Source organism: Cetorhinus maximus, chromosome 13, assembly GCF_964194155.1.
Source record: "Cetorhinus maximus chromosome 13, sCetMax3.hap1.1, whole genome shotgun sequence".
Lineage (NCBI taxonomy): Eukaryota > Metazoa > Chordata > Chondrichthyes > Lamniformes > Cetorhinidae > Cetorhinus > Cetorhinus maximus.
The window spans coordinates 25,134,219-25,157,579 of record NC_135891.1 but is presented as its reverse complement, the minus strand read 5'-3'; the positions used below and the strand labels follow the sequence as shown (position 1 = coordinate 25,157,579).

At 41.4% G+C, this 23,361-nt stretch overlaps 1 protein-coding gene across 6 annotated transcripts in view; it reads right to left on the bottom strand.

The window, feature by feature from the left end:
- Positions 1-23,361, bottom strand: part of ptprt (protein tyrosine phosphatase receptor type T) — a 1,450,199-nt gene that overhangs the window by 109,076 nt on the left and 1,317,762 nt on the right. For all 6 annotated transcript variants that reach the window (XM_078555116.1, XM_078555118.1, XM_078555117.1 and 3 more), the window contains 2 exons: positions 11,840-11,927; positions 425-501 (listed from right to left, as the gene is read on the bottom strand). In XM_078555116.1, the coding sequence (XP_078411242.1) occupies positions 425-501; positions 11,840-11,927 (165 nt within the window). The remainder of the gene's footprint in view (positions 1-424; positions 502-11,839; positions 11,928-23,361) is intronic.

Sequence of the window (23,361 nt, the reverse complement as noted above, 5' to 3'; positions counted from 1 at the left end):
CCTAGGACATCTGCTGTGTCAGGCTGTTCCAGTTTAAGATTAATTCATTAGAAAGGAATTCTGTCACTTTTCTGTTGCTATTGGGAAACCACTGGGGCTCCCAATTCTACCAGCTTGTATAATGCTGTCAAACAATGTGTGCTTGTATCATGCAACCGTCACAGGAGAGGCAAGAGTGCAAAAAGTGCTTGCCCTCACTTACTGAGAAGTTCTGGACCCCAGCAGTAAGGGGTGCAGATTTGATTTAACAGGCTAGAAACCTTAATTCTTCCCCACCAGCACCCACCCAACCTCCAACAAAAAAACCCAGCAAGATTGCACGGTTTTGCATAAAGAATGTAAAGAATTGTGAGGCTCTGCTTTACAGTATCTGGATTTAAACATTGTTACTACTCTGCACATTAAATGATTGAACTTGACTTACATCGATGTAGTTGGCATTTATATAATCTGAGTGGGGATCTCCATCTAGCAGTTGAAGTCGCACTCGAGAATGATCATCTAGGGGAAAAAGGTGAACTCTTTGACAATTAATATCATCTTTTTTGAACAAAAGTAAGTAAGATCAACATTACAATTTTTCTCATTATCTGTAACAAATACTATTCTCTAAATAAACTGAAATTGAATCTTAACATTGTAATTATTCACCTAATTAAATTACTGTTAGCAAAGACTTTTAGGATATGTAATTTAATTATGACTTTATTAGAACCAAATCTATCAGCCAACATCCCAGAGATCTCCATCATTATGCCTGAGCATGTCCTATCCCACCAGCTGCATAGAACCACCAGAAGTAGCTTAATTGTCTTCATCCTCACCAATCAATCTGTTGAAGACATGTCTGTCCAAGGTAGAGGTGACCACTGTACTTGCTATGAACAGAGTTAAGTGGTCAATTGATCAGAACAAAGCTCTGGCACCCTGCTATATCCAGTTGAAAATGGTAGCAAATAACCAGACAAGTAGCAAGAGTTGGGGGCTGAAGAGACATCCCCAACCTCAACTATGTTGGAGACCAGCACACAAATGTAAAAGACAAGGCTGAAGTGTCTTTAGCCAAAGTGTTGAGTGGATGGCCCGATGTGGCCTCCTCTTGAGATGCCCATTATCATAGATTCTCCTCAATTCAGTTCATTCCACATGAAATTAAGAAGCAATCAAGTGTACTGGATGCAGCAACGGTTATAGACCTATTTGTAGTGTTGAAGGGCTTTACCAGAGCAAGATACTTGCTGGATCAAGCTGCTCCAATACAGTTATAAGACTGCATTTTCTCACAACCTGGAAGATTATCCATGCATGTCCATAAAACAAGTGACAAATCCAACCCAAACAATTACTGCTTTATCAGTCTCCTCCTAATCTTGAAAGTGATGGAAGAAGTCACCATTAACACCATCAAGCATCACCAAATCACTGATACTCAGTTCAAGTTCCAACAGAACCACCTGGGCCCAAACCTCATCATAGCCTTGATCCAAACATGAACACAAGATCTAGATAGCTCAGCAGAATTGAGAGTAGCATTAACATCATGCAACACTCAACTGTGTACAGTACCGGAGAGCACTAGGAAAAACTGAGGTGAGGTTAATTGGAGGCCGTGGTGCAAAAGGAAAACTCTCCAATGACTGGAGTTGTATTTGACACAGAGAAATTGCTAGAGTCCGATGAGTGGCTCACCTTCTGATTGCTCAAGGTCTATGCACCAATTACAAGGCTTATGGGGAGGAGTGTGATGGAATATTCACCACTTGCCTGGGTAGATGCAACAGCAACAGTGCTCAAGAAGCTCGATTTCATCTGGACCACAGAAGCGCATTTAACTGAGGCCCCTGTAGCTGGATTCAATATCCACCTATCTACTACCACTGTAACTACAGTGTGCACGATGTACAGGGTGTACTGGGACAACTCACCAAAGTTACTTTAACAGCCTCCCTTGTGACCACTACCACCTAGAAGCACAGGAGAATCTTTATTGTTGGAAAAACCATCTCCTTCATGTTCCCTTCCTAGACATATACTGTTGAGATTTGGGCATGTTTTGTTGTTTCTTCTTCATTCCTGCATTAATGTTGTATAATTCTCTAATACCATAATGGGAGCACCATCACATTAAGGATTTCAGCAAAACAAGGAGAAGGTCTACACCCACTTTCTCAGAGCAATGAGAAATGGGAAATTTTCATGTAGCTTCACCAACGTCCAAAGAATAACATCTTTAAATCTATCGCCATACAAACTTAAAATTTAGACAATATAATTAGGTTTAATATTCCAAGTGTTAAAATAGGGATTTTAATGGACCATTGCTGTGGACATAATGATTTTAATTTATATGGTCTGTTTGATGCATAGTTTCAGTCAAATGCAAAATAACTGGTTGGAAGATCTCTTTATAAACTGGTGTTATTTGCCTAAAAATCATGAATTCCCAAAAGATTACGACTGATAAATGGAACAAGCATTAAACTTTAAATTTTACAAATTTCACCAGATGTCAGCAGAACAGTAGGAAACAGGGAATTAAATCAGACTAATTTAATTATATTTTCATTTTTTGAAGACCTGCTGTTGATATTCTCTTGAAAACAAAAGTCATCTTAAGCACCATATATGAATTGTGGCCAGTTTACACCAAAACCATTGTGCCAACTCTTTATCTTGTGAAAAACTTTCTGAATTTTTTGCTGTACTAATGGTGCCAAGGCTGTCAGCACTCATTGTTATCACTGATACAAAAAACAACTTGTGGCATTCGCACATCCACAGTTCAACAAAGAAATCTGGAAGTTACTATCAGTGGTACCCTGCTCCTCCACAAGCTACAATATTGCAGTCTTTGCTGCTGGAATCAACATAAATCATGGTTAAAGTGTGAATTTAAGCAAATTATCCACTATTGTTGCATGAAAGACCAATGAAAAATGTAAGCCTCGTACAATTAGGAGTAACTGAGTTTTAATAGTGCAGTAAGCCATAATTACTACTGCATTACCTCTCTGGCCCTAGAAAAAATAATTTTACAAGTTCTTATTTCCTCACAAGAAAATTGACGTTGCAGATTTTTAAATGATAAAATTAAAATAATTTTGTATGGTTTGTATTTTACCCTTTTAAATTTTCCCTTGATCCCATGTGTATGGTTCAATATTTATTTTGCTTCCTGCGCAATGATTTTAACGTAATTTATATTTCCTGTCTTTTGCCTGGCTGTCTATGAGGCTTCTTCAATCTGTATGGCTAGAACAGCTTCCCTGCTGCCTGCCCTACTCACAGACACCACAGATCGCCTGTAGAAGGCATTGAATTCAAACAGATGCTGGAGGGCAGAAGTCTCCACTGACAAGGCTGCTAAAACTCTGCGGACAATTGGACCCGAGGTGATGGGCAACATCCTTTCTTTCTCCCCACAGAGCAAAATCCAAGCCATTGAGGGATGTATATCTGTGCTATTAAAGGAAGAGAGTGTGTGCTTCATAACAGGCAAATGGAAACTACTTACTCAGATTTCTCAGCAGCTTTGCTTGGATAGTTTAATCATACTGAAAGCTTTTCTTATGAGTTAGCTACACAGCTGACAAAAAATGGTACAGACAATACAATAACCTGTCAATGTTAACGGTGAAATGTGCTGTCAATTAACGTTACATACTGCTAGACTGAGCTAGGTGTGGCATTACGACAAAGAAAATCAAATAAGATCAGGGCTAATGTACAATAATGAGCAGTGGCATCTAAAGTGAGATATTCAATAAGTATTAAAAGCTTCAGTTTGGTATCTGGGGCAATATTCCAGCAAAGAAAGATGAGAGACTGTTTTCAGGAAACTCAATTTGATTGGTGACATTTCACTACCTTAGATCTGACAAGCTAGCTTCATGCCCGAAACATGGTTTTTACATATTAGGAACACAGTATTGTCTCGTCAACCCACATAATTATAAATTGCCAACTGAAATTAAAAGTTACTTAGGCTTCTGGTGGCCTATGTATCACTAAAAGGGACAGAACAAGTTAACTGCTTTCACTCCAAGAGATTTCTCAAAAGCAGCTTTCATAGTTCAACCTTTTGCATTGTCCTGAGCAAGGAGTGAAATTTCAGCGGTATGCAGCATAAAATCGCACATAAATTCTACAGCCAATAAATCCTAATGCTGCTTTGATGTGTGTCTACATTCTTTCATTCTAAGAACCGATCGCATTACAGCACTTTCATGTATTATAAAGAAGGTTGAAATATATGCAAGTTTTTATATTATTTTTCATTTCATTCCATAAAATAATAAAAAAAAATAACAGTGCAGAAAATACCCTGTGGATAAGAAAACATTATAAGAATCAATTTTCAAAAATGGTATGAACTATAATTACAGAAACCAATTTTTAAATTTGAAATAGATTTGTTTCAATCCACTCCATGCATTTATTTATGAATTATTCCGTGTCAGTCCCATCAGGAACATGGCACTGTGTTGTGACATTATAATGCACATAGAAAATTGAAAGTCTAAGCAGTAAACTGGGAATATGGGAAAAAATATAGTAAATGCAAAAAAAAAAAGGAGCTTGGGAGCCTGCTGATTTCCTGTCTTCCTCAAATGCCTTGGAGTTTGGTTCCCCTGTCACTCGCTGGTTGCCTGTAAATGAGGCTCAGGCCTCACAGTGGTAACAACAGGCAGGCAGGGGGCACATTTCTGCTAACATCTGGTGTGCACCTCAGGTGAAAAATCAGGCTCTGAAAAAGACTCTAGCTAAACAGGTAAACCAGATGTTGAAGATCATTACAATTACTAATTACCAATGTGGGCATGTGTGAACAACGGAATTTAATGAAGCATTTTCATAATACCACAGAGACTGATTTCCAAACCTATGTCACTAAAACAATGTGTGTTAGAGGATGCTAATCTGAAATTGTATTGTGGCCCAGTCAGACTGCACATTAACATTGAATACTTTGTCCATTTTTGGCCACCAGGAAACCTTTCAAGTCTTAAAAATGCGGTAGAAAGGAGCCCTGAGACTGATCCCAAGCATTAGAAGACTGAGTTATCAGTAAGATAATTAATTTGTGATTTTTGTAGGGAAATAGTATAGGGTGGAATTTAATGAGGACAGCAGTCCCCCACCAAAATTAGTGGCACCCCTGCTGACCTAGAATTAAGTCCCTAATTGCCATTGCGAACCCTGCCACGAGGTCTCCCAGCCCCAAGGAGGACATTTAATTCCAGTTCCAAAGAAGAGTGATATTGGACTTGAAATTTTAACTCTGTTTCTCTCTCCACAGAGCTGCTAAGGTTTTCCAATGCTTTCTGTTTTTGTTATGCATTCACTGGGTTGCTGTGTATCTTACATGTCTGATTTATCTCAGAACAACGCAGAGATGACACTAATGCCAAATCACTCCTACAACATGGGAGGATTTCCTGGTGATGAAAGAAATGGTTCTGGAGTAAAGTTAAGCTTTCTCAATGGATGCTTGTCACCAATTTTGTTATGTATTCATTGGGTTTAGCTCAGAGCAATGCAGAGATGACACTAGTTTCACATTTACAACAGGTTTATTTACATTAGTTCAAAATATCTCAGAACTTACAGGATTTTCTACACACAAACATCAGAGCCTCGTCTTTTCTCTGGGAGCTTCTCTGTTTTCTTACGCTCTCTAGCTCCACCCACAGGCTTAAACAATCAAGTATAGTTTCATAGATCAGTTACCAGAATAACATAATCAAACACAGATCAATCAAATCATTAATGGAACAGAGTTAACACTTCAAGTCCGTATGACTTTTCTTCAACAGGAAGAACTTCCTGCTCTTCTTTGAAATAGTCTTGGGGTCTTTTATGTATATCTGAGAAGGCAGGCATCACATCTGAAAGCTGGCAATTCCAATGATGCCGTACTCCCTCAGTACTTGGGACTTGAACCCACAACCTCCTGGCTCAAAGAGTCATACGGACTGGAAGCATTAGCTTTGTTTCTCTCTCCACAGGTGCTGCCAGACCTGCTGAGTTTTTCCAGAATTTTCTATTTTTATTTCCAATTTCCAGCATTCGCAGTATTTTGCTTTTATCAATCAAATCATTGAACACTACAACGCTAACTTCTTGATTCCCACATCTAACTGCATGTGCAGCTGCTGCTATTTGATTTAACAGTGAGCACTAATAGAATCACCATTATTTCTTCACAAAATCCAGCCGATTCTGCTTTGATGATTTGGTTGTGGGATAACCTTTGCTCAGGACAACAGGGAGAAATTCCTTGCTCTTCTTTGAAATAGTCTTGGGGTCTTTTATGTACATCCGAGAAGGTAGGCATCTCATCTGAAAACTGGCAATTCCAATGATGCTGTGCACCCTCAGTACTTGGGATTTGAACCAACAACCTCCTGGCTCAACAGATGGGAAAGCTACCACTGAATCATGGCTAGATAAGAGGGTATAAATTACTGATAGCAATGATGTTGTTTGAATGCTTAATGTAGATGCGTCAAATTCCACTCTCCACTCTGAAGCTTACTACCTCCATTAAAATAGGGCAGGTAGAAATTTGGTTCAAGTGTGTTAAGCACTTATTCAATAACATCACCACCAATAATTCTTAGACTAACAAAAAAGTTTATTTACCTAAGGCTGGCTTATTGTTTGAAGTCCAGAATTCTGTTATAGCAAGGTGGTAAATTATAAGCATTCCTCCATTGAGATTGATTAGTTGGAGCAGTCTACGGTGTTTATCAACAAACTAGCCAATCAATCCTTTTGGCAGAAGTAAGCAAACACTTCAAGGATTATAACAGATACTTAATTCTTCCTGTAGAGTGCGTATAAGAGTTCTATTCATGACAGTTTAGGTATGAAATTAATCACCAGGTGAAGATTGGGCCATTGCTCTCTCTTTCCTGCCAGAGGAACCAGGAGTTCATGTGGGGGCTCACCACAATTATGTTAATTAGATTGACCCTGAAGATATTGTTCTGTGAATTGAGATGCATAGGACCCACCGCACAAACCTTCTGCCAAAATGAAAAAACGAATCTTTCTTTCTTTTAAATGTTCCCAGCCTTAGAGGACTGTATATTCCTTGTTTTGTTGCTGTACAAGAAGATACTTTGGAAGATGCAGGTCAGGAGAATCCAGTTGAAGTACTGTATGTTCATTTTTTGAATGCCTTATCTTATAACTGATTACAAGCAAAAATATGTTTCTATTTGTTTGCTGAGATTTTCCTGGGACGTGACTGAGGCTCAATAGATAAACTCCATTATAAATGAAGAGGGGTGGAGGAGAGGTATAAACATAAAGAGGGTTCTTTTAATGAAAGGCTGAAAACAGGCACACAGGCACTAAATAGGTGTTGTGCTAATAAGACATAACTGCTTAAAAGTTTGCCTTTAGCCTGCAATTTTGGAGCTAATTGCTGCTTACAATGATTTAATGTGTTTGGAAGCATGAAACCAGAGACTTGCACGTTTCGCACTCGAGTGCTAATTAGGAGCAGTTTTTGTCAAACAGAAAAATATAACCTTCATGCAACCACTTTCATTGAAGGTGTTGAGTTTGCTGGCTAACAGACAATGACGTGTATCAGGATGGCTCAGGGGTCGAGGGGGAGGGTTCACAGAGGCAGCATTGGAGTTTCTGGCAGAGGATGTCCAGAGGAGAAAGCTTGCCCTGCACCTGTGGGAAGAAAGGAGGACACAGATGTGGTGGATGTGGGAGGAGGTTGCTGAAGAGGTCACAGCCAGGAGCATTGTCTCCAGGGCATGACCCCTTTGCTACCCACCCACTTACCCACCTCAGCGACTTACCCACCTCACACACTGACTTACCTATCCACCTTACCCACTTTCTTTTATTCATTTACAGGATGTGGGCAGCGCTGGCTAGGCCAGAATTTATTGCCCTTGATTACCCTTGAGAAGGTGGTGGTGAGCTGCATTCTTGAACCGTTGCCGTCCCTGTGTAGGTACATGCGCAGTGCTGTGAGGAAGGGAGTTCCAGTGACACATTTTGACAGAGTGACAGTGAAAGAACAGTGATGTATGGTGAGTGCCTTGGAGGGGAACTTCTAGGTGGTGGTGTTCCCATTTGCCTTCTAGATGGTGGCGGTCGTGGGTTTGGAAAGTGCTGCCTAAGGAGCCTTGGTGAATTCCTGCAGTGCGTCTTGTAGATCGTACACACTGATGCCACTGTTCATTGGTGGTGGAATGAGTGAATGTTTGTGGATGGGATGCCAATCAAGTGTGTTGCTTTGTCCTGGATGGTGTCAAGCTTTTTGAGTGGGAGCTGCATTCATCCAGGCAAGTGGAGAGTATTCCATCACACTCCTGACCTGTGCCTTGTAGATGGTGGACAGGCTTTGGGGAGTCAGGAGGTGAGTTACTCGCCTCAGGGTTCCTAGCCTCTGACCAGCTCTTGTAGCCACAGTACTTATATGGCTAGTCCAGTTCAATTTCTGGTCAGTGGTGACCCCCATGATGTGAATAGAGGGGGGATTCAGCGATGGTGATGCCATTGAATGTCAAGGAGCGATGGTTAGATTCTCTTTTGCTGGAGATGGTCATTGCCTGGCACTTGTGTGGCACGAACTTTACTTGCTGCTTATCAGCCCAAGCCTGGACATTGTCCAGGTCTTGCTGCATGTGGACATGGACTGCTTCAGTATCTGAGGAATCATGAATGGTGCTGAACATTGTGCAATCATCAGCGAACACCCCAATTCTGACCTTATTATTGAAGGAAGGTCATTGATGAAGCTGCTGAAGATGGTTGAGCCTAGGACACTATCCCCAGGAACTCCTGCAGTGATGCCCTGGAACTGAGATGACTGTCCTCCAACAACCAAAACCATCTTCCTTTGTGCTAGGTATGACTCCAACCAGCGGAGAGTTTTCCCCCTGATTCCCATTGACTCCAGTTTTGCTAGGGTTCTATGATGCCACACTTGGTCAAATGCTGCCCTGATGTTAAGGACTGTCACTCTCACCTCACCTCTGGAGTTCAGCTCTTATGTCCATGTTTGAATCAAGTTTGTAATGGGGTCAGAAGCTGAATGACCCTAGCAGAAGCCAAACTAAGCATCAGTAAGCGGGTTATTGCTAAGCAAGTGGCACTTGATAGCACTGTTGATGACCTCTTCCATCACTTTGCTGATCGAGAGTAGACTGATGGGGCAGTAATTGGCCGGGTTGGATTTGTCCTGATTTTAGTGTACAGGTTCTACCTGGGCAATTTTCCACATTGCCGGGTAGATGCCAGTGTTGTAGCTGTACTAGAACAGCTTGGCTAGGGGCACGGCAAGTTCTGGAGCATGAGTCTTCAGTACTATTGTCGGAATATTGACAGGGCCCGTAGCCATTGTAGTATCCAGTGCCTTTAGCCATTTCTTGATATCACATGGAGTGAATTGAATTGGCTGAAGGCTGGCATCTGTGATGCTGGGGACCTCTGGAGGAGGATCATCCTTTGGCACTTCTGGCTGAGGATTGTTGCGAATGCTTCAGCCTTATCTTTTGCACTGCTGTACTGGGCTCCTCCATCATTGAGGATGGGGATATCTGTGGAGATTCCTCCTCTAGTGGGCTGTTTAATTGTCCACCACCATCATGGCTGGATGTGGCAGGTCTGCAGAGCTTACATATGATCTGGTGGCTGTGGGATCGCTTAGCTCTGTCAATCGCATGCTACTTTCACTGTTTGGCATGCAAGTAGTCCTGTGTTGTAGCTTCACCAGGTTGACACCTCATTTTTAGGTATGCCTGGTGCTGCTCCTGTCATGCCCTCCTGCAATCTTCATTGAACCAGGGTTGATCCTCTGGTTTGATGGTAATGGTAGAACCCCCCGAATGCCGGGCAATTAAGTGACAGATTGTGGTTGTATGCAGTTCTGCTGCTGCTGATGGCTCACGGCACTTTATAGATACCCAGCTTAGAGTTGCTAGATCTGTTCGAAATCTATCCCACAACACAATGGAGAATATCCTCAATGTGAACTCGGGGCTTTTTCTCCACAAGGGCTGTGCAGTGGCCACTCCTACCAATACTGTCATGGACAGATGCATCTATGACAGGTTTTTTGATGAGGACAAGGACAAGTAGGTTTTTCCCTCTTTTTAGTTCCTTCACCACCTGTCGCAGACCCAATCTAGCAGTTATGTCCTTTTGGACTCGGCCAGCTTGGTCAGTAGTGATGCTACCGAGCTATCTGTGATGATGGACGTTGAAGTCCCCACTCAGAGAACATACCCCTCTCAGTGCTTCCTCCAAGTTGTGCTCAATATGGAGCAGCACTGATTCATCAGCTGTGGGAGGGCAGTAGGTGGTAATCAGCAGGACGTTTCCCTGCCCATGTTTGACTTGATGCCATGAGACTTCATGGGGCCCATCGATGTTGAGAACTCCGAGGGCAACTCCCACCCGACTATATACCGCTGACGGTAAGACAGGACATGCCCATAGATAGTGATGGTAGTGTCTGGGACATTGTCTATAAGGTATCATTCCGTGGGCACGATTATGCCAGGCTGTTGCTAACTAGGCTGTGGGACAGCTATCCCAATTTTGGCATAAGCTGCCTGATGTTAATAACGAGGACTTTGCAGGATTGACAGGGCTGGGGTTGCCATTGTCTTTTCTGGTGCCTAGGTCGATATGGACTGTCCGGTTTCATTCCTTTTTGTTGGCTTTGTAGTGCTTTGATACAACTGAGTGGCTGAGTGGCTTGCTCAGCCATTTCAGAGGGCATTTAAGAGTCAACCACATTGCTGTGGGTCTGGAGCCTGGAGTCACGTGTAGACCAGACCAGGAAAGGACAACAGGTTTCCTTCCCTAAAGGTCATTGGTGAGCCAGAGGGGTTTTTCCAACAAATCGACAATGGTTTCATGGTCACCATTAGCCTAGCTTTTAATTCCAGATTTATTTATTGAATATAAATTCCACCAGCTGCTGTGGTGGAATTCAAACCTATGTTCCCCAGAGAATTAGCCTGGGCCTCTGGATTACTAGTCCGAAGACATTACCACTATCCCACTGCCTCCCCCTATATCATTGCTGCTGCTTAGAAGATCCAGGCCAGAGAAAACAATGGAGATGGAAATAGGGTGAATCAACACAGAAGGAGAAATAAATAGAGGGAAATAAAGATTGAATTACGTGAGAGAGAAAAAAAGAGAAAGGAGAAGTAGGAACAAATACCTTAAATTTAAGACAATCTCTAAGAACAATTTACTACCTGCAGGAGTGAGACTTCACAGTTTCATTCTTAGCTTTCTGGGACCCCAAGGTTGAGCTCCATCTCAGGACTATAAATAAGGTATTAACAGGGTACTTACAATATGAAATCAGGAGGAGTAGGAGTGCTCCTCCAAACTCCACCAAACCAGCCTGGGATGCTCTTGCTCCAGATTCCTCCCCCATTTCTCCAACCCAATACTTGATCCCTGCACCAGTGACGCACCATCCTCAAGCCTGTAGACTACACCTAGCCACCCAATATAGTAGCAGCCACTGCTGCCCAACAGCTGTGCTCAGTATGCTGGCCGCCCTGCAAGAGAAATCTATCCCACTGCGTTTACAGCATTGACTTAAAAGCATTATTATTACCATTTGCCCTCAGTATGAACTACACTGGTTTCTTTTTTGGAGCCTGGTGTGTAAAACTAGGCAGACTAACAATTAGAAATACTCTGTAAATATAGCACATTTCATTAAGATTTCTGTTTCATTTTCATTGTTAATTTTTATCAGGGAGAATTCCACAGATAAGCAGTGTTAGAGACTGGATATATATGAATGCATCCATTCAATGCAACTTCCACTTACAAGCAATGATATTCCCATATCGGTTCTTGGAGCGGTTTTCCTCTTTCTTGGCAGTGTCCCAAGCTGCTGACTGTCCTTCCGGCAAACTCTGAAAAGCAAGGGATAGTAGTTGTTTGGAAGCTTTTGATAAATAATCTGCAGTTTGTATTGAATACAGAGTGTGCCAAACTTTTTGTAACACTTTGAACAATGCCCTGCACTAAATAGTTTCACAGGAAAATGCTGGGCTTCTGCGGCTTCAGTAGAAATCAACAATACACTATTGACATCATCTCTGTGAATCCTGCAGCAAACTGGTCAGAAAGGGAAATTAATGTGGATTTATGCACCAATTAAATTCTACATGTAACAAAGCTGGAAAATGTACAACTGGAATGAATAAAAACTGACATTTGATAAGGAACCGAAGTTAAGTGTCATCAAAGGTCTTAGATACACATGCAATAATTTTTCAGAATTATGAGTAATAATATTTGACATGATTGCATTTTATATATTTTTACTTTGTGAGAATTTAATATAGATATTATCCTGAAATCAAATAGTATACGAACATAAGAAAGCCAATCAGAGTGAGACATAGCCTAACAGAGCCAAACAGAGCCGGACAGAGCAAAACAGAGCCAAACAGAGTCAAAGAGAACCAAACAGAACAAAACAGAGCCAAACAGAGCAAGGCAACAGAAAAGACCCTGGAATCTATCTGGCCACTTGTAAAAACTCATATCCTTCAATAGCCCACTTAAATACCCTTTCAATTCTGCTTCATTCTTATACAATATCCATCCCACTGGGCAGTCTGTTCCACATCTCTGCAACTCTCAATATGTAAATTCCTTTGGGATTCTGCTGGTCCTCTGTCATAAAGGGGCAGGAGGTAGGGTGTGTAAACCTCCTGCTGCTTGAAAGTGAACTATTATCAGGGGTAGCGCCAATGAGAGTGCATGTGGATTCCTGTGCTGAGAGTGATTACCTGCTTTTGGAATGCGGTATAGTATTGTAGGCCAGAGTACCCAGTGAGATGAGGTGTACCAGCTTCTTGATAGACATAATTTGACTAGAGAGGAGGGTGGAGGGTGGGTTGAGACAAAGTTCCTAGACCGTGAAGAATGAGATTAAAAAAAAAATATATTCTTATTGACCTCCTTACATCGGGGTCAAAGGAGACATGGGTGCAGTGAGCATTGGGCACAACCGCAATGGTAGGCTAGCACTGATGAGGGTACGAGGATGTTTGCCTGCTTAATTCTAATTAGGTGTCTCTTCTAGGCTTAGACAGGGTCAGTCCTAGAGCTCACCAACAAGTTCAGTTCTGAGGTGACTGATCTAAATTTCATCCTCTAAGCTTGTGTTACGCTGGGATACAGCAGCCTCATTTTTGCTTTATTTGTTTGTAACAAAACATATGACATAAGGCTTTATTGGTAATAAATGATTTTATTATCGAATTAATATCATTAGTTCATTTTATTTTGTTCAATTTTTTGCAGAAAAAGCGAGCCATTTGTAATCTTTATCATTTCATTGCACTAAGGATTAACTATCTTCAACATGCAAAGGGCAATGTTATTTTGGACTTGAGCTCTTTGAAGCACATACTTTTAATAACTTTTACTTTTGTTATTCTAGTCACAAAGATACACAATATTTAAGGTGCTGATATTCACGGATGCCTTTGAGATTGAAAAGGGTTACACCATGAGCTACTGTACTTACCTGGACGATAGTATTAAAGAAGACTAACATGCTGTAATGTCTTGGGACAAAGATAAATTTTGAGACATGGGTGAATGGAATATTTTAAAAAGGCAAATTTCTGAAGTGTTCGTTATCTGGTGATTGCTTTCTGGAAGGAAAAGATTTAATGGCCTAGTTTGTAAAACTGAGGAATATTGAGGAGTTCTACATTCCTCAGTTCTCAAATGTCTGAATGCTGGCTTCTGTAAAACTTGATCCATTTTCCCCTGTCTCCCATTTCCAAAAGTCCCTTTAAAATATTCTTTTTCTAACCTGCGTTCCATCCCTCCATTTCTCTTCTTTTTTCCCTCAGCTTATCCTTTTTGAAAAAAATCACAATTTAGAATAATGGTAATGGAATAATGGTAAAATGAAACGCATTAAGCTTTTCACTGTATTTCAGCAGTCAGTTACAAGAAACATGGCAATGTCATTTCTTCAGAAAGGCAAAGGGATTTAAACCAATTCTAATACAAGGAATGGAAGATCACAAGTGATTTCAAGAGTGTTTCGCTCTCAGTTCACTCTGTGGAATACAAATGCATCCTTAGAACAGATATATTTGTCTATCAGAGTGATAGGTAAAACAGAATTGCAAACCCCAGAGATAATTGTCTTTGATGGATTGGAGCTTCAATCTGGTATGGAGCAGGTATTGATAAGATGAACTTTGTATTTTATCAATGATTGCGGTAATGTGTTTATGCTGGGTTAACCAGCACCTTAACTTGGATTCAATTAGGCTGCAAAATTCTGACCCCTAAAAACCAGAGATAGACCATGGTTGTAGAGCTGTGGGGGGAATCAAGTTGGGGGAAACCTCTCAGCTTCCAGGGATCCACACAACTTATGTGTGACTGAAAACCTTGACTGTGGAGAGAGGGAGGTCAAAGCATGATTGTTTCCTGCCTCAAACATCCTGGCAACAGTCTGGATGCATTTGGGATGGATATAGTTGTAAAAGTGGGAAATGTGAAGAAAATTCTGATTTTGAATTGCTGCAGTTATATGCTGAAACTTGGTGGTCAGTTTATGGAAACCCTAACCCTAACCCTAATGACACATTTCATCACAAATATATTGTCTTTTGAGGGTCCAAATCTGTCCAGTTTAAGTTCTGTTTTACGTCAGACTGTTTATAGAAATAGAAAGTTACGTTCCTCTGGTGGAATAACAAATATATGTTCCACAGTGGCAAAATACTATCATAGCTGACAACTTCAATGTATGAAATGATAGTGATGTCATTAACACAAGTTTAAGAAAAACTAGAAGCCCAGTAAATATACAGTATATTACAAATTAGATCCTGGCACAGAGCTGTGTGTGATGGGAGCGCATATTAGGTTAGCACATCACATGATTTTCAAGTCATTGAAATTACCCCACAGAGTTTAGGATTTGAGAAACATAAACATCCTGCTCCACTTTTAACCAAAATGAACAAACTCAAGTGATAACATTAAATGAGATGGGGCTATTCTTTGTATGCAGGAAATTTCAACATGCCATTTGAACTTCTTCCAAGTGTGAACTTGTGGCAGTAGCTATTGTCCGCAACATAGTGCACCACCGCCTGAAGATCAGAGACAAGGGTATTTCAACATCATTACCTTGAAAGTGGTAAGATAATAAAGAGTTTAATAGGTACATTCTGTTATCCTTTTTTTTCGAATCAGTGTGGTTTGGAGATTTAGTGTAACATTGTTGTGGCCCAATTTCTGATTCACGCTCGCTTTGAGCATGGCCAGGAGTGCAGGTTGCTGAATTTATGCTTGAAAGAAAAATATCAGTGCTGGAAATCTGAAACAAACACAGAAAATCCTGGAACTATAAAGCAAAGAAGGTTAGCATTTCAGAAAAATTACAACGTGACATGAATACCATTCAAGTTCAAAGGCCGGAGTTCAGGTAATAAGGAAGAGCCAGCATTCGCCACTTTCCAACTGATTAACATGCTTTTCATCCCAGAATGAAAAATATAGAGTCTTAACTTTAACCCTCAGATTAATTTAACAAAGCTTTTCCAATGGACTATGGCACATTTGTTAAATAAAAGACCTTAATTAGAATTGAACTGATTGAGCTCAATGTAATATTGCATATTGAAAGAAAATACTCAAAAGGTAAGCATTATCACTATGACAACAGAAAACCCACAAAATTATCCTACACTGAAAGCATCCCTTCAAGTGCAAAGTAGTGTGTTCTATTCTGCTGAAGTATGACAGATATAAACTCATAAAAAGGAAAACTATCTAAAAGATTGCTATATCTGTCAATGATAATTTAAAATTCAATTTTTATTGTTTCTTTCAAGTAAGTACATTTATTGATGTAATGGAACTACTTTTGCAGCATACTCTAGCAGCATCCTACACTTTTTCTTTTTTCATGACACATAAATCTCATTGTAACATAGTCAAAGTATCTATTTGTTATCAAAATATACTCTGAGTCATCCGTTTTTTGATCCTTTATTAGCATAATGTTGAACTTTTAGCCAAGTTAGCAGATAAACGGTAATGGCAGACACTTGCACATCTCTAATAAATACAGTTTTGTGGACTGTGCTGCACCCGACTCTACACAGGTAACAGTGAACTGGGCATTACAATTTACCTGACTATTCTGACATGTGAAGGTGGAAATGAGGTCAAACCAATCCTGGATTTTCTGGCACTGGCTTGCCATGCAGCAGCAATAATTTGGCAGCTAGGATGAACAAATCAATGTAATTCTCAACCTGTTGGCAATTTGGTGAGTTTGCATCCCAGTGGGATGTGTTGTGGGCAGGATGAAACAGCAGCAGCAGCAGCAAACAGGCGGACACTTCATATTAATATTACTTTAGGGGGTTATCAGTCATAAATGCAATTTTTGACATTCTGGTATACAGGGGCATAAAGTAGAGGATGGCCTTATTAAATGGGCATTTAGGATTGTTAGGTGATAGCCCATACCCTGGAAGTCATGGAAAGGGAACAGAAATATAAATATAAATATACTTTGTCCATTTCTGAACTATTTTTCCTTTTTTCCTCTTATTTATTCATAATTAGGTTCTGATGAGACTTTCTGCCAATTGAGATAAATTATTTTTTGTTCCAGCATCAGGATTAGCACCAATAGGATTTCCAGTGTCAACCCTCTATCGAGCATGCTTGGAGGGATGCCAGTCAGACTGAGGTATACGACAGATGCTCTCAGCCCACCGACAAATACACCGCTGCATACACTAAGTGGCACTGTATGAGTGAAACCATGCCAGGGTGATCAAAATCTGACAATGACTGATTGCACCTTTCAAGATGCCTCCAACCAAATGTATAGTCCACGGCACAACTACATGGCATAAACTAGGGGAAGCTATCTTTTCATAGTCTACGTCAACAAAGAGAGGCAAAATCAGAGCTGTGCCATCTGCTGCAAGCAGAGTTGTAGCTACTATGCAGCATAAGGTTGGCACATCCAGTGATAATAATGATGGACTGAGCCTAAAGTGTATTTGCATCTACCTGCAGGCATACTGCAGTGCTGACTTATGGGGATGGTACTATTCTGTGATGCAGAGGACAATCGTCTTTATGACCACCTTATGCAGCATGACTTCCACTTTAACTTGGCTGCTCCAACATGTCTCTTGACACTTTCCTGCACTATGGGTTTCCATTCCCTTTATTTTTTCCCATGTTTTCTTAGTCTTCTGCTCCTTCAGTTTTGGAAAAAGTTGCAAATAGGTTTTTGATGGTTGCCAATGTTTTTATCACCTGATTGCACTCTCCTTTAATTGCCACATTAATTTCACAATTTTTATCCTCACCATTAGAGTGCTCCTTAGACATGCTCAAATCTGTACCTGCAATTTTACTAACAAAATATTTGGTGTAACCAGCCTACTTCCATTTCATTCTAAGATCAACCAAAACCATGGTGGCATAAATAACATCAATATCGGAAAATCCAGGCTTTTTCATTGTCATTGCTCCAAACATCTGAACCTGTAATATTACAAATTCAGGCACCTATCAATACAAACAGAAGAGTGAACTTCTGTGCAACAAGTGTGAGGAGCTCATGGACTTCTTTGTCCCTAAAATTGAAACCATCTAATCAGCTCCCCTTGCCGCTTTTTTTCACTGGATGTGGGCGTTACTGGTTAGGCCAGTATTTATTGACCATCACTAATTGCTCTTGAGAAGGTGGTGGTGAGCCGCCTTCTTGAACTGCTCCAGTCCATCTGGTGTACCTACATCTACAGTACAGTTGGGAAGGGAGTTCCTGGACTTTGACCCAGCGACATTGAAAGAACGATGATACAGTTCCAAGTCAGGATGGTGCGTGACTTGGAAGGGAACTTGCAGGTGGTGGTGTTCCCATGCAACTGCCGCCCTTTCCTTTCTAGAAGGGTCCTGGAGTGGGTTTAGAACCCAGAGCCATTGGCTCGAAGGCTGGAGCACTACTGACTGAGCCACTCAGGCTCCAACTAACTTTTTTCCCTTATCCTAGATCACTCGGCCAAATTCCTCTTAGGTTCTCCCCTGCCTTAGCCCTGAAATTGCATCTTTTTCTAGTTTCTCTCCTATCTCCCCTTATGCCCACAGCAAGCTCATCTTGTCCATGAAACCCACCTCCTGCTCCTTCGAATCTATTCCCTCTAAACTGCCGACCACTCAACTTCTCACCTTGCAGCCTTCTGGACTTAACATTGAGTTAGGGGAGGCAGTGGCGGTGACGTAGTGGTATTGTTGCTGGACTAGTAACCCAGAGACCGAGTGCCCTGAGGACTTGGGTTCCCCAGATGGTGAAATTTGAATTCAATAAAAATCTGGGATTAAAATCTAATGATGACCATGAAACCATTGTCGATTGTTGTAAAAACCCATCTGGTTCACTGATGTCCTTTAGGGAAGGAAATCTGTGGTCCTTACCTGGTCTGGCCTACATGTAACTCCAGACCCACAGCATTGTGGTTAACTCTTAAACGCCTTCTGAAAATGGCCTAGCAAGCCACTCAGTTGTATCAAACTGCTAAAAAGTCTTAAAGGAATGAATCAGACGGACCATCCGGCATCGAGCAAGGCACTAGAAATGACAACGGCAAACTCAGCCCTGTCGACCCTGCAAAGTCCTCCTTGCTAACATAAGAACATAAGAAATAGGAACAGGAGTAGACCATTCGGCCTCTTGAGCCTGCTCTGCCATCCAACAAGATCATGGCTGATCTTCTTGTGTTTCGATTTCCACATTGCCATCTAACCCCGATAACCATTAATTCCCTTACCTAACACGAATCTTGCCTAACAAGAATCTATTTCCCTCTGCCTTAAAAATATTCAATGACCCTGCTTCCACCACCTTCCAAGGCAGACAGTTCCAAAGTCCATTTGCCAGATCTTTGCTCACTCGCTCAACCTATCTTTATCCATCGTCAACCTCCTCATGTCCTCTTCACTACATACTTTCCGACCTATCTTTGTGTCATCTGCAAATTTAGTTACCATGTCTTCACTTCCCTCATCTAACATCTGGGGGCTTGTGCCAAAATTGGGAGAGCTGTTTCACAGACTAGTCAAGCAACACCCTGTCATTGTCATACTCACTGACTTATACCTTAGAGACAATGATCCGGACATCACCATCTCTGGGTGTGTCCTGTCCCACTTGGCAGGACAGACCCAGCAGGGGTGGTGGTGCAATGGTACACAGTCGGGAGGGAGTTGCCCTAGGAGTCCTCAACATTGACTCTGGACAACATGAGGTCTCATGACATCAGGTCAAACACGGGCAAGGAAACCTCCTGCTGATTACCATGTAAGGACCCCCCCCTTAGCTGATGAATCGGTGCACCTCCATGTTGAACACCACTTGGGGAAGCACTGAGGGGGGCAAGGGCACAGAATATACTCTGGGTGGGGAACTTCAATGTCCATCAGCAAGAGTGGCTCGATAGCATCACTACTGACTGAGCTTGTTGAGTCCAAAAGGACATAGCTACTAGACTGGGTCTGCAAGGAGGAAAAACATACTTAACCTCATCCTCACCAAACTGCCTGCCGCAGATGTAACTGTCCAGAAAGTATCGGTAGGAGTGACCACTGCACAATCCTTGTGGAGATGAAGTCCCATCCTCACATTGAGGATACACTCCATTGTCTCGTGTGGCTCTACCACCGTGCTAAATGGGATAGATTTTGAACAGATCTAGCAACTCAAGACTGGGCAACCATGATGCGCTGTGGGCCATTAGCAGCAGCAGAATTGTACTCCACAGTCTGTTACCTCATGGCCCGGCATATCCCCCATTCTACCATTACCATCAAGCCAGGGGATCAACCCTGGTTCAATGAAGCATGCAGAAGGGCATGCCAGGAGCAGCACCAGGCATAACTAATAATGAGGTGTCGACCTAGTGAAGCTACAACACAGGACTAATTGTGTGCCAATCAGCATAAGCAGCAAGTGACAGACAGAGCTAAGCGATTCCACAGCCAGCAGATCAGACCTAAGCTCTGCAGTCCTGTCACATCCAGTCATGAATGGTGGTGGACAATTGAACAACTCACTGGAGGAGGAGGCTCCACAAATATCCCCACCCTCAATGATGGAGGTGCACAGCATGTCAGTGCAAAAGATAAGGCTGAAGCATTTGCTACAATCTTCAGCCAGAAGTGCCGAGTGGATGATCCATCTCGGCCTCCTCCAGAGGTCCCCAGCATCACAGATGCCAGTCTGATTCACTCCACGTGATATCAAGAAATGGCTGAAGGCGCTGGATACTGCAATGGCTTTGGGCCCTGACAACATTCCGGCAATAGCACTGGTAATTGCCCGGGTATATCCTGTATACAAAAAACAGGACAAATCCAACCCAGCCAATTACCACTCCAACAGTCTACTCTCGATCATCAGCAAAGTGATGGAAGGGGTCATCAACAGTGCTATCAAGCGGCACTTGCTTAGCAATAACATGCTCACTGATGCAGGAGGGACCCACCAACCCACCACACCCCCCCCCCCCCCCCCCCCCACCCCCACCACCCCATGGCTGCAGGCATGCCCGCTAGGGATTACTTGGTGGCTTGCCCACATGGAGTGGCTCCTGCCAGTCGCTGGTTGAATACCAGCAGCAGCAGGATAAGGCCCTTATGTGGCCACTGAAGGACATCAATTGGCCTCTGGGCAGGAAGGCTGTCCCTGGCCCTTGTCACACCAGACTTAATTGAGGGAAGTCAGGAAGACAACAGGCTCTCCACCCTGAGCCTTCTGGCTTTTCCTCCCAACCCTTTCTGCGTACTTTAGGGAGAATGCAAAGGCATTGAAGAGGGTGCAGAAAAGATTTACGAGAATGGCTCCAGGAATGAGGGACTTCAGTTACATATATAGATTGGAGACACTGGGGCTGTTCTCCATGGAGAAGAGAAGGTTGAGAGGAGATTTGGTAGAGAGGGGGTCAAAATCACAAGGAGTCTGGGCAGATTAGATAGGGAGAAACCGTTCCCATTGTTGGAAGGATCGAGAACAAGAGGACAGTGAGTCAAAGTGATTGGCAAAAAAGCTAGAGGTGGCAGTAGGAAAAACATTTTTACACAGCGAGTGGTTAGGATTTGGAATGCACCATCTTTTTTTCCATTCTTTCATGGGATGTGGGTGTCACAAGTAAGTCCAGCATTTGTTGTCCATCCCTAATTGCCCCTGAGAAGGTTTTGGTGAGCCATCTTCTTGAACTGCTGTAGTTCATCTGGTTTGATGTTTCGGCAGCGTGACAGTGTGGTGAAGGCAGATTCAATTGTGGCTTTCAACAGAGAAGTGGATGAAGTGAATTGCAGTTGCAGGGAACTGGCACAAATTCTACAGTTGTATGATTTTACAGTCACATGTGAGGCCACTTATGACTTTTTAAGAGATGTTTCACTACTGTGGCAGGGATGGAAATCTTATTAGAGGGATTCAGATATTGAGTTTGGGGAAAGATGGGCACGGATTTAAGAGGCTACAATACACTCAAGGAGAGGAAAGGCTGGTTGGAGATGGGGTGGTAGTTTGCAAGGGGGCTATTAAAAGTTGAATTATTAAAATAGCATACAGAAGCATGTCATTAAGCATTCAACCGCTCCTACCACCAATAGAAATTTCTAAGCTAATATCTGTACTCCACTGAACATGACCTGCATCATATATTTCCATGCATATGAAAAACAAATTAAAAATTATCCTATTGCAGAGCACTAGCCCCAGAGGAGTGAACTACCTGCATACAATATCACCAATTTAACTGCTGGTGTCCCATTACAGCAACCAGTCTCAGAGGATATTAGAGTGTCAGTTTCCTCAGGTGACATACCTGAATACCCAATCCAACAAAATCCTTTGCAGACACAGATTGCATAATGTAATATAAATGTCTTCGCTGATCTGACCCTTTCACCACACAGACGTCAAGGTATATGCTATGCTGCAATGTCAACAGGCCATAGATATTACAGTATTCTTTGCACAAAGATTCATATCATTACCTTGCAAGTGGCAAGACTACAAAGGAATAGAATTGCAGGAATATTATTCAAGTGTATAGGACATAAACTGCTTGTCTAGCTTAGAATGTTTTCGACTTTAATAATCCGAGTTTTAGGTTATTTGTGTCACCTCACAGTATTTTAGACTGCAGGAGCATAAACTTGTAACAACTTCAAAGTACTAATGGGCTTGATTTAATTTTAAGGCCTCTTCATTAGCTGACAAGATCTGAAGAAGGCAATTACAGAAATGTGCTTGCTTGTCAGACTAAATGAGAGCATAATTAGTGCATATTAATCATCGAAGTACCTCATCCTATTAAAGAATTCTATTAGTTAGAAGCTCCTGCATTTTATTGAAACACTGAAAATATGCTTTCTTAACACTTCAGGGAATATTACATTGCTGTCTATATTATCAATTACCACATTCTGACCACACAATATCCTAATCTAACCTTGCAGCTCCTGCCAAGAAGCTCCCTGAATCTTTAGATATCTGATAAAAATAGTTGTTTATACCACAAGAAATATATACTCAATAAAAATAACAGGCCAAAATAGGACTTAAATTGAGGAATAACTGTAATAGCCTTGTCATCTGAATCTTTATTTGGTGGAATAGTTCACTGTTAACTAATTTAAAACATCATATTTTTCAACTTGGAGAACCTTACTGCTGCATTTGTGAAACAAATGCTTCATTAATTTAATCTATTCATTTAACCAGTGCTCAAAAAAATAGATTCATTGGTCATTCAGGTCAGTTCACTTTTGTGGGATTTGCTTGAACACAAATTGGCTGTTGCATTTGACTACATAACTGTTGTGCATTGCACTGAGTAAGATTATTGAACAAACTTCATTTTATGCCTCCCCAATAGAGAGGGCAGCAGAGAGGGCAATATAAAAAAGTGCAGATCTTTCAATATACTACACTCCCACCCCACTTAAAAAAAACAACTTATACATTAAAATGTAAAATGGTGCATATACATAATTTTCCAGAATACAATATGATCGAACCAAAATCCACAATATCTGAAATTTAACAGATTAGCTTGCATATTTGTTTTTACTATAATCATATCTAAAATATATATGACTGATACTGCCAAAGTAATTTTCATGTAAAAGAAATGTTTTTCATTAACATCAGTATGTGTTTAACAAAATATACCATTTGGAAATACATACTTCCAATTAACCATTAATTAACTAACTAATTAATCTATCTGGCTTGTTTCCCTTACTATCTGGGTATCTCCT